This window comes from Phalaenopsis equestris, unplaced genomic scaffold (assembly GCF_001263595.1).
Source record: "Phalaenopsis equestris unplaced genomic scaffold, ASM126359v1 Scaffold000291, whole genome shotgun sequence".
In the NCBI taxonomy this organism is placed as follows: Eukaryota; Viridiplantae; Streptophyta; class Magnoliopsida; order Asparagales; family Orchidaceae; genus Phalaenopsis; species Phalaenopsis equestris.
In genome coordinates, this window is record NW_018164733.1 from 656,493 (window position 1) to 668,525 (window position 12,033).

Below are 12,033 nucleotides of genomic sequence, written 5' to 3' on the forward strand. Positions count from 1 at the left end.
AAAAATATATATATATATATATATATATATATATATATCAGCATGTAAAATGCATCAATATGATTGAATGGATACAAAAATAACGAGGAGTTGAAGAAACAAAAGTTGTGTGGGTTAGACTGGAAAAACTTACTTTTCGAACTGTTGTTATCGAAAACCCCTTGGCAACCAGTGTATCCGCAATCCAGCCTCCAATGTTTGCAAATGCAGCCATGGTTAACCATGGTAACACGCAGAATAAACCAGATTCGGTGAGATTAAACTTCAGAACCTGGGGGAGCAAATCACAAATACAGATTTATTATTTTTTTTGACCATTCATGATGAGCATAAAAATAACGGAGCGAAAGCGGCTAGATTATCTTAAAAAAAGTAGCATATTTAACATCCTTCAGCATGAATATATTCATTGATATGATACACAAAATGACTGAAAAATTGTGAATAAATCATTTCAAAGGGGTACTGGGCATGAATGTACAATGTCCAAAATTTTAGCTGATCTTCTAACAAGTATCATCTAGTTTACAATTATATCATTAAGGCAATATAATTCTAAATGTACCAAGATGATCAAACAAGTTATTCGAGCAAAGTAACAACTTTTTTCCACCATACAAAACTAATAGGAAAGTGTGCAAGGGGTCGCAGTTGGATATGATAAGTCACCAAAATATTCATTTAATCATGTGTGAACATTGATCTATTTTTGGATGAGATAACTTACCATAGTCAAATTCAAGATCATCAGGTAGTCCTAAGCCAACTTTAAATAAAAAAATATTGAAAATCTGAGACACTAAAAAAGAATACTTAGAAATAAATTATAAGAATAAAAAAAATGATTCATGCTGCTTTGCACTCATATCAATCATTCATCAAGCCTTAGCAACAACTTACCAACGATGAAAATTTTAATTTCGATTAATCATATTAAGTTTATCTAAAAGAACAAATAAAAAATATTCCCATTAAAAATGTGGCATATGCCCTATGAACAAGTGGTTAACCTGATTGTAATGACACATTAGATTGCAATTGTAGCCTAAGCATGAATGTTCTTTGATGGCTAAAGGTATGAGTTATGAGAAATAAGGCATATTCGAAAGAATATGAAACCCATTGTTAGCTAAGATAAGCTTAAAATTGCCCCACTTTGATAAGCTTAAAATTGCCTCTTAAATCTATAAGATTTAATTGAGTGATGCAAATTAGATTACTAATGATGATCTTTCTATCACTTTAGGCCAAACAATTCCGTTGAATAAATAGGTAGTAACCCATGACAATCCTAAAAGACAAAACCATGGCCTCTTAATTGAGTATGTCATCATTTCCCCCATCATTTGCTATAAGCCAATAGTGTTAAATTATTTTCCCAATTCAAATTTTTGTATTAAAACAAAGCATCGCAAAATCTATAGACTAGCTTTCATTTGCATCTGCTATTTAATAATAAAAAAGAGTACTTAGCTGCATGAGCTTGCACTTATTAAAAAATCTCAAATCAAAGCATAAAGTTCTTGCAATTGGACAAAAAAAATGCATGATGTTTTTTCCACAACAAGCAATATACATTCTAAGAAGAATCACTTGAATAATTCAATAGAGTTGGGTGGGCCTTTCCAGAACTCACATTATACAGCATTGTTCAGCCTAAACACTGATGAAAGTAAAATATGAATGTATCGGTTGTAATTTCTTTAAGGAAAATTCAATACATCCTTGTAAACCAAATTTTACTAGATCTTTTTTATTTTATTTATACAACTAATTAAAAATTTCCTTATAAGTTGGCTCACTAATAAAAATAATCATTTATTAAATTCTCATAAGGAGATCTTCAGAAATTGATTCCTTCTTATCACAACAACTACTAATATGATAGAGGTTTTCTAAAAGATTTAAACGTAACAAAGTACTTCAAAGAGTTGAGTTAAAAAAATACAATATTAGGCTGAACTTAAGAAAAAATAATAAACATAAACAAATATTGCTAAAAGAGGGAGAAGATTATGCAAGACTACAGCTTAACTGAATTGTCTTCATAGGTAAAAATTTGCTTACAAGCCATGAGAAAAAAATAATAAAGAAAATATAATAAATGAAAATATCTTTGATAATGAAAAACTATAATAATAAGAATAAATAGTATAGATTCATGTGAGCTCCGAAAATTTTGACGCCCGGATTATCTATTTCTATTGTGTTGAGAGAGCTTCGAGCATCAAATTTTCAGAACACTGATAGAATAGTAGATAAAACACTACTCAGAGATTTTGCCCTCATATTCCATTGACTTTTATCTAAAGCTCAAGTTTTTCAATAGGCGCAAGCCCCTATAGTTAATTACCTCTTTCAATAATAGGAGAGTACTTTCGATTAATGCTAGACATTTAGAGTTAAATACTTAACATATAGTAGCAACAAATATTAGTTTAAATTGTAAAATTTATCAATTTGACCTTAAATTAGATTGTAAGGGAAATGATAAAAAACTCGATCAAGATCTTATGGTCTTGTCGTTCTGGGTCATTGTGGTCCTTGATCTACTTAGTCAAAAAAGTTAGTTGACCCAACATGACCGAAAAATTATTGTCAGCAACCATGATTTGCATCTTCCAAGAGACCCGTATAGATCTGGGGTAAATGTCTTAGGCAACAAATATGTCAACCTTAGCTAACGGAAAGTTTTATGTCAATTAGATGCATCATTCTAATTCACAACTCAAATGATATAAAGTTGTTGAGGAACATACGGCCTATGACTGTAACCGTAATGAAATGGTGTTATTTAGTGCCAACTACCCGGTCAAAAGGCTCTAGTTGTAACTACTATTTTGTAGAGTATTTGGGCCAAAACACGTAGACATAAAACTTAGGATATTTCCTTACTGAGGTGAAATTACTTTGAGCGTGAATATAATGATACAGTCGTATGACATTAGCTCTTTTGTGAGTTGAAATCAATCAAAAATTTGTCACCCTTGATAAATTTTTTAGAATGGTGGATGTGATTTACTTTCAATTTTTAAAGGATTAATTTTACTTGAACATTTTAGTTGGTTATTTTTAAAATCTTGATTTTAATTGATCCCTTCAACTGAAGTATTCTATCTACTCGGTTATCATCGAGGATTTGAAATTCTAAACATTTACATTTGAAGATTCAATTGAAATTTGTCAATTTTGATATATTTAGCATTTAGTCCTATCGACTTCAGTCCTAACAAGAAAGATGATAGAACAATATAATTTGAACTTGCAAATTTTACATATGTGATTTGAAAATTATTAGAACTTAGTAGACTCATCAAGTTAAATTCTTAAGAGAAGGTTTGGGCTAGATATGTGAGACTTACAACCCTATCATCTAAGCAGGGAGGCATGATTGAGGAAAAAATATTACATCAGGACTCCGCACATAGAGTTACGTACGGAGTCCAATGAAATTACGCCGTGGAGGTGATCGGCCAGGTAACACGAGGGAATATTCCCCTCGTGTTATTCAGGTGTTATTGTGTGTTATTCAGGTGTTATTGTATGTGTGTTATTGTGAGGTGTTATTGTGTTCTGGGAATATTCCTGGTATTATAATAACACAATAACACATCAATAATACTTGAATAATACATAAGAAAAACTGAATAATACGAGGGGAATATTCCCTTGTGTTATCAGACCGATCACCTTCACGGCGTAATTTCATTGGACTCTGCACGTAACTCTATGTGCGGAGTCCTTATGTAATATTTTTTCCTGATTGAGAGTGTGTGTAATGTAATTTTGTTGAACTAGACTTTCAAAATATGAAAGTTATTTAATTTTAAAATAATTTTAAATTTTTCAAAAGAACCTTGAATGGAAGGAAAAAGAATTATTTGAGCGAAAACTTAATCTTAACCCGCGTAGCATTCTCAGACCTTTGAAATTTAAACACTACTCAATTTGTTGGAGCACGTATGAGTTTATAAATTTTAAAGTCCTACACACATTTCAAATGTAAGACATATAATAGTACAGTAAGACATTTAAACAATCCAAGCATTACAATTGCAGAATTTCTAAAATAATCAACCATATCTTAATGCAATGCATCAAATTTAGTAATGTCTTAAAATATAAAAGGAAGTTTAAAAGGCATCAAAATTTCTATATATCCCATTAGAATGCATTAGCATAAATTGACAATATTTATACAATTATTAAAAAAACCGCTACACATTAGCACGAATCTCAAAATATTGCCTCCAGACTAAACCTAAACTTAAAGCTCATGAAATCATTCAAAATTTTAGAAGCCTTGTGTGTTAATTTTATATTAATGACGTGCGCAGAAACACATTGACTTTTTCAAAAGACTGTTTTTGGTTCGCTAGCACATGATATTGCGAATTCAATGACGAGTTTTTCCAAATTCAAAAAGCTTTACATTTGAATTATGTTTTAACCTCTTGAAAGGTTAAGTTTGGAAAAGTCAATTTTGAATTAATTTTCATCCGTAGAAGTTTAAATTTGGAAAAGCTCAATTTGAATTGATTTTTAAACCCTATGGGCCTAAATTTCAAAAACTAAATTTTGAGTTAATTTTCAAACCTTGTGAGCCTAAGTTTGAAAAGCCACAACATTTAAATATTTTCAAGTCCAAATGAGCCAAAATTTAAAACCCGACATCAAAGATTTTCAAGCCCTAAAAGCCTAAGCTTTTTCTACCTTTATTACAGCTCAAATTCTAGTCAAATGCTCCATATTTTAAACTATTTTATATGTTCAAATAGTCCAAAACTTTAAGTTCTTTACAAATCCAAATCACCTAAAATTTTGACGGTCTCCCAATCTCAACACCCGTTAGGGGGCACGAGAGAATGTCAACTTTCTCAACTATCTTAAAAGACTCGCTAGTCAATGTCGTGAGACAATGCATTAGTGGAGCAAAAGGTATATTTCAAGCCGAAGTATTAACATTATAGCTAATCAATGCACTTGCAAAAAGGTTTAAATTACATGAAAGCATTTTACCCAAATAGGTACTTCACTTTTCTTGAATGGTATTTAATTCACAAGGGCATGTACTCGCATATCCTAGGACTAGTATTTTAAATTTCCTGAATTTTAAAAATGAATCTACAATTTTCCAGAACATACTTAATTCTCAAGGACAGGTATTCAAACTTCCTCGAATGGATAATTGAAGAAAATTTTCCCACTGTCCCCATTTTTATACCTTTTTATATGAAGAGACGAAGTTGATGGTGTTGATCAACAAAATCGTAGGATAAAATACAACTACTAGTTTGTTTTTTTATACAATATAAAATATAAAATAGAAAATGTAAGATGTAAAATCAAGACACTGCTCGGTTCGACTAGGGCTCGCACAAGAAAAGACGAAGAAGCGAGCAAGGGGGTCTTTGGGCAAAAATGCGTGTGTGAGGGGTTGAGCAACTCAACGGGAAGAAAGAAGCATCAGGGGCTTCCGCAGGGTTAGAGCTATTGAAGAGGAAAGGAGGGTGTCGATAGACTGGATCATGCATGAGGCAGAGGCGGCAAGTTAAGAAGGAAACGACTCGGGTGCGAGGCAAGGAATCAAGCAATGCGGTTGGCTCATGCCGTAAGGCAGGCAGACAACTTTGGCTCAGCGCACGTGAGTCAAAAAGGATCAGAGGTCTCTATATGTAATGATTCTTTTGTTGCTTTTCCACTGATGTGACAAGTGAGGGCTTCGAGTTCTACATGAAGAGGTTTTTGTCTCTGTTACAGTTGTTTCAAAGTGAGCGGGCGTGGGGGAAGAGAAAACTGGATCACACGTGAAGCAGGGACAGGTAGTGCGGCTCGGTGGCAAGGTGGGCTTGAGTTGGAGCATACGGTCACGTGATCCTGCATGTGGACAATGGAGAATGGGAACAAGGCGAGGGCTTTGGGAAAGTCACGTGCGCAAGAAGGAACAATGGAGACATACAGAGAAGAAGGAACAGCGATGATGTGCAGCTCTATTGTGCAGAATGGCGAGGGAGAAGTGGTTCGTGCAGCCCTGTCGTGCGTAACAAAGAGGAATGTAAGGCTTGGGATTAGTGTGAAACAAAGCGGCAGAGAAAATTTTTGGAGTATCGAAGATCTTTATATGTAGCAATATTGTCGTTTGTTGTGAAGCAAAGAAAGGGGGGATTTTGATTACGCATGGCAGCGAGAGGCGAGAGCAGTGAGGGATGGTTTCGATGTTGGCATCAATTTTTGATGTCTTGAGTGTAGGGTATCCACCTGTATGACTCGGGATAGTCTACGGCCCGACAGTAATATTCGATAGTTCAGACACCCACCCGGAACCTTTCGGTGCGTGTTGAGGGGCATGTAGCCAAGGTCATTCTACTAGGCTATGGCTTTCGCTTAGGTGAAGTTCAGTCGACATTTAACAAGTCGGACGACTCTGATGGGGCCAACGAATATTATGTGGCGTGTCGCGCGCGAATTTGGCTTGAATTGGCCCGATCGCTTGACTGAGTTGTTCAAATGACCCCATACGACGAAACGAACCACGCGAGTGAGTCTAGAACGTCGATTCCACTTAGGGAGGACGTTCGTTATGCCACGATTTCGTCGACGGGGTAAAAATGTGTAAATTATCATTTTTGGGCATGATAGTCGAAAAAGTGGTCCGGATGACCCTGAGTGACGAAATGAACTGCAACAACGCGTCCAGAACATCGATTTTAGCCATGAATGATAGCCACTTCGTCGCGATGGCGTGTACGGATGAAGAATACGTTAGCGATAATTATGATAATATAATTATTATTATAATAATATAATATAATATATTATATATAACATCGTATCTATAAAAAAAAATCTAACGCTCCTCCCTCTCTCCCTCACGCGATACCTACAGCCTCCAACCCCCTTTTCGCGAACCCTAGCCCCGAGCTCGCGATCTTCGCCTGAAACTCGTCGGCGGACCCCGAAGTCCGTCGGTTGACGTCCCTCGCCGTCAATCTCCGTGCTCCTGAAGCTCCTTCTGGCGCCAGAACCTCCCACCAAAGGGCTTTCTCGCACGCCCATCGCCTGCTCCCCTTCTCACCGGCGACGTCCCGCCGGCCTCCTCCAATACCGGCGTCAGGATCCCGCCGGTCTGAGCTCTCCCTCGCCGGCCTCCTTCCTTGGTCGAGCCCTCTCCTCGACGTTCCCTTCCCGTCGGCGAAGTTCTCCTTCGTTCTTCCCGCCGGCCAAATCTGCTCTAGCCGTCAACCTCCATTTTCCTCCTCATTTTCTTGGTCGGCCGCACCTCTCACTGCCTTCATTCGCCGGCCCACCTCGCCGGAGTGAAACCCAACGTCGCCGAAGTTCCTAGACCCTCCGAGGCTACTAGGCGCTGTCATCCTTACCAGAGTCGTCGACGTCTTTTTTTGGGATTCTTCTTCCTCTTGGTCCGCCACCCCGGATTTCCTCCTCACCAATGTCGAACGACCCTTTCTCGAAGGTATACGTGTCGATCTCATCTTCATATGATTCGATGTTTATTTTCAAATATTATGCATACCTCACAATCTCCTATCTTTTTGTTGTCCCGTGCATGTTCTACGAGGCAAACGGGAGAATGGATCGGATGCCGGTGGTGAGATTTCCTACCTCCTAGCCAACCTTAGGAATAGTGGAGTCTAGGCGTGTGGTTTCGATCGCCCAAACGGGGTGCATGCGCCGGCATGGGACGGCGCGACGACGTGCCTGCGAGATGAATCGTTGGATTTCTTAGAGCTAGCCTTTAGGTTAGGACTTCCTGTGCGTAGTCAAACACCTCTTGTAGAGCCGAGTGTCTACCCTCTTATTGTGAGTCTTAATACAAGTCCCGATGGGTCGGAGTCTCTCACTCCCCTTGCTTTGAATTCCTCAGCTTTACTTGGAGAAGTTGGGAGGTCGGACTTGGCAAAACGAGAGAAGTTTTGTAGTTGACTCGCTTTGCAAATTCTGGAGGAGTTCGCAAAATAATAAAAGCATTGTAGCTATCCTATTTCGCGACGTCGTTGACAGTTTTCCCCTCGGAGATCCGGGGAGAAACTCCACACATTTCCTCACCAGAGCAAGAGACGGCGGTGTCGCACATCCATGGGTCTAAACCTTAGATTTCTCAGGTGAGATCGTTAGTACCTAACGACCGTGACTCGCTATCATATGTGGTCATTTGCACCTCATTGTTTGCACGTTACATATTGTATGTCATATATCGCACCGGCACTTACACTTTGCACCTTGCACTTGCACCTTGTATCTCACATTTGCACTTACACCAGCACCACTTCTGTCTCGATCGGTCATCTCGAACCGATCGACACTACTTGTGCCTCGACCGGTCGTCCCAGACCGGTCGATACCACTTGTACCTCAGTCGATCATCCCGACCAGTCGACTAATCACTTTGGTTCGACCTGTCACCACGGCCTGGTCGATTGACCACTTGCATCACTGCATGTTATGTGTGTACATATGCATGATTGTTTGCATGTTCACCTATCTTTTTGCATATCCGGGTCACTATCTCCACAGCACTCATTTCTTCGAGTCACTGCCGCCACGGCATGCCCGTCTCCTCCAGTCACTGCCGCCTCGGCATACTTGCGTGTCGCTGCCACCATGGCACGCCCATCACTTTTGGTCACTGCCGCCTCGGCACACCTTCTTCTGGCTGTTGCCACCTCCACGGCACGCCCACCCTTCAGGTCGTTGCCACTACGACACACCCATTTGTTTGGGTCGCTGCCTACATGGTATGCCCTTCTGAGTCATTACCCCTCGGTACACTCATCACTTCTGTCACCTGATTGTCTGCAATTGCATTTGCATGTTTGCATGGATAGCGAGTCAGGCTCGTTAGGAGAGTGACCCGTGTCGGTTGTGATGTCTTAACGAGTATTGCTTGATGGGTTGATCCCAACGAGCAATTAATGTGAGTTTAAGTCATCGGAATTGACACGAGTATGACTGTGTTAAAAATCTAATAGATCTAGCTCGTGTCACCACTCTTCGTGACACCCTTTAGATCCTTCAGGTCTTTAGGATGGGGTCAGTATGTAGACTCTGTCAAAGTCATACTATACCTAGACTTACCCTGCACTTAGATACTAGGTTGACGCACTTTTCGTTAGATGGTGTTAGGCTAGGATTTAGGGTGTTAGGTAGTTTTTTTTATGTCTGACTATTGTTCTTTGTTGGATTAATTACCCTAGCCAGATATCTTTCTTTTGCATTGTGTTTGTGGTGTGACTGCATGTTTCATATGTATGGTAGTGTGTTAGGGCGTTTTTCTGCAGGGAGTCATGTCTATTTATATGCACAACACAAGTACCGCTATAGAGGGAGCAAGTAATGATTTCTAACCATTTTGCTTGCAGGTGCTATTAGCTCTCCCACTTTTAAGGCATGACTCATGATACGTTATTTGCATGTGAGCTTTCTCGTTAACACTTGTTTTCATGCAAGATTGAGTTTTTTATTTTCCTATGTACTTTTTAGAGTCTATGAGAGTCTTGTAGTAGAAATAAGATACAGACATGGATTCCGAGGCGTTTGGCACGAGAACCACGTGGAGGGGATCAGGAGCAGATGCTCGTGCCCCGTATCTTAATTCTGCATTTTATATTGATGTATAGAATTAGGACCGGTCATGTATATGCAGAGCCCGACCGCTCTTTTTTTTCTGGGATATGTTGCCGACCCAGCGACACCGGCCTGTTTTATTACTTAGATTTGGCTTGCTTTGTTTTTTGCATCATATTGCATGTATGCATTTGCATGTGTTTTTCTTATTTCTTTCTGTGATTTATCTGAGATTTCATGATATAGTCTAGGTTCATTAAGGACCCTAAAATTGTAATTTTCTACAAACTTTTAAAATAAAATATTCAAGATAATTAATATTTAAGATTAAAATATTCATGATTTAAAAATTGCAACATTTACTTTCCTATATATATTAATAGGGCATCCACAATATTTAAGGATCACAATAGATAACTGCATTTATATTTGCATGTCCCGAGGAGAAGCCCCCGTGTTTGTTCAACCTGACTGACCCATCATACCTTTTTTTTAGGTAATTGTCTAATGCGCCTAGAATGTTAGAAGGCTCTCCGAGCCAGACGGAAGATGGAGTATAAGTCCTTTTGTTTGGAGTGCTTCCAGCTTTGTATCTGAACCTCCACTTTCTTTTCTTTCCTGAGGCATCCTTACCACTTCGGCAGGTATAATCTCACCTCTTGGAGCTCCAGTTTATAGTCATAGAATAGAATCTCTTTCCTTTGACTTTAGGGCTACTGAGGTTTCCGTGGATGACGCAATTCACGGATTGCTGACTGGGGATCTCAGGACGTGTTGGGTCGACTACCTTCACGACCAGGTAAACTTAAGGCCCTAGGAACCTAGTAGCTGTGGATGACGGGTTTGTGGTACCCCGGCCCAATTACCTCTACCTCCTATTAGGATTACTCTACCTTCCTTTTGTTGAGCCTCTTTGAGCCCTGTTGCTCCTTTGACTTTGTTGACATCACCTTGAGGCTGACATCCCCTTGACCAAAAATTTTTCTGTGTGGACTCCTGACGTAGCTCTACATGCGGCGCAAGGTATTCCTGAGTTATTTTCAGGTTATTTTTGGGTTATTTTCAATAATCCTGAAATAACCCAGAAATAATCGAAAAATAACTCATGAATAATCTGCACCGCAATTAGAGGTACGTCAGATGTCCGTACAAAAAATGCGCCCCACTTGACGGCCTGAGGCCAATGAGCTGCAGCCCATTAGGGATACGATGATTTGTCCTCTGCCCTCTGGCCCGGGCGTGCTTTGACGTATTGGGATATCCCCGTCAAGATGATTTAGGTTATTCGATGGGCCATGTGTGTCGATGAGCCACTACTCATTCGAGATGTGAAAGACTCACTCTCTGCCCGATGACTTAGCATGAGTTTTGAAGCATTGAGATTGTTCTCACACGAAATAACCTTCCTTTGAGTACATATTGCCCCAAGTTCACGATAATCTAAGCGAAACTCCTTTTATCGAGAGTATTCTTGGGTACCCCCCAAGATGTAATTAACCAAGTGAGATGCGTCCCATTAGGAGTGCTCTTGACCCCAGAACAGGAACTTACACCTGACTCTCTAGTTATTGGTAGTCTACGTAGGTATTTTTTCGCGGATATCGATTTAAGGTGCTTTCGTCATATCTTGTTTGGGCGGACACTTTTAACCTATCCTTGCGAGGTTTACCGCAAGTAAGCTCTCCACGTTTTGTGTTTTCTCGTGTTTGTCACTTTGTCGTATGTTCTTTTTTATTCGGCTTTTCTCCTCTTCGAATCACTAATTTGATTCGAGAGGGAGATTTATTCGAATGGAAGAAGTATACGACGATCGACAAGCTGGCGACTCCTAAAATAGAAGAGAGAAAAACAAACGAAAAACATTTGGTTCTGCAGTGGTGTCGTACGTGAGAGGCAAATTGAAGAGGCTCGGGTCTTCGTACGTTGCTGAGAGGAAAAAATTCTTGTGCAACGGAGAGGAACAACGAAGGTGGAGGAGAGGAGAACTAGAAACATGCAAATGAGAGGGGAGAGGAGGAGGTTCGGATTTCTATCTCATGTCCCACAGCTGCGTCGAAATGAGAATGATAAAGAGGAAAGATAACTTTAGCGGGAAGAGTTAAAGGAAATATAGTGGCGTGCAAATTTCAACTAATTAATATTAAGTTTAATTAGTTTTAATTAACAGAATTTACAACTTTTAATTATTTTTGTAACGTCAACCATTCCTTTTATAAGTAATTAGTACATGTGATAATTTATATATCGTAGAAATTCCTTGCAAACTTATGGTGGCATAAAAGAAGACAATTTGAATTTAGAAACAAAATTAACCAACAGTACGCGAAATGATTGCCCATTTGCAAGAAAGAGAGTAGTGCAAATTGCATAAAAATGATTAGCCAAAATGAGTACTAAAGAAAGCATAAATAAGATCCTTAATCAGAGCAATGATGGAGATATGAACAA

The 12,033-nt window shown here is 39.1% G+C and overlaps 1 protein-coding gene across 1 annotated transcript in view; it reads right to left on the reverse strand.

The window, feature by feature from the left end:
• The window catches only part of LOC110025130 (sodium-dependent phosphate transport protein 1, chloroplastic-like), a 46,665-nt gene that overhangs the window by 5,418 nt on the left and 29,214 nt on the right, over nucleotides 1-12,033 (reverse strand). Inside the window, exon 7 of the mRNA XM_020725419.1 lies at nucleotides 134-271. Within this exon, the coding sequence (XP_020581078.1) occupies nucleotides 134-271 (138 nt within the window). The remainder of the gene's footprint in view (nucleotides 1-133; nucleotides 272-12,033) is intronic.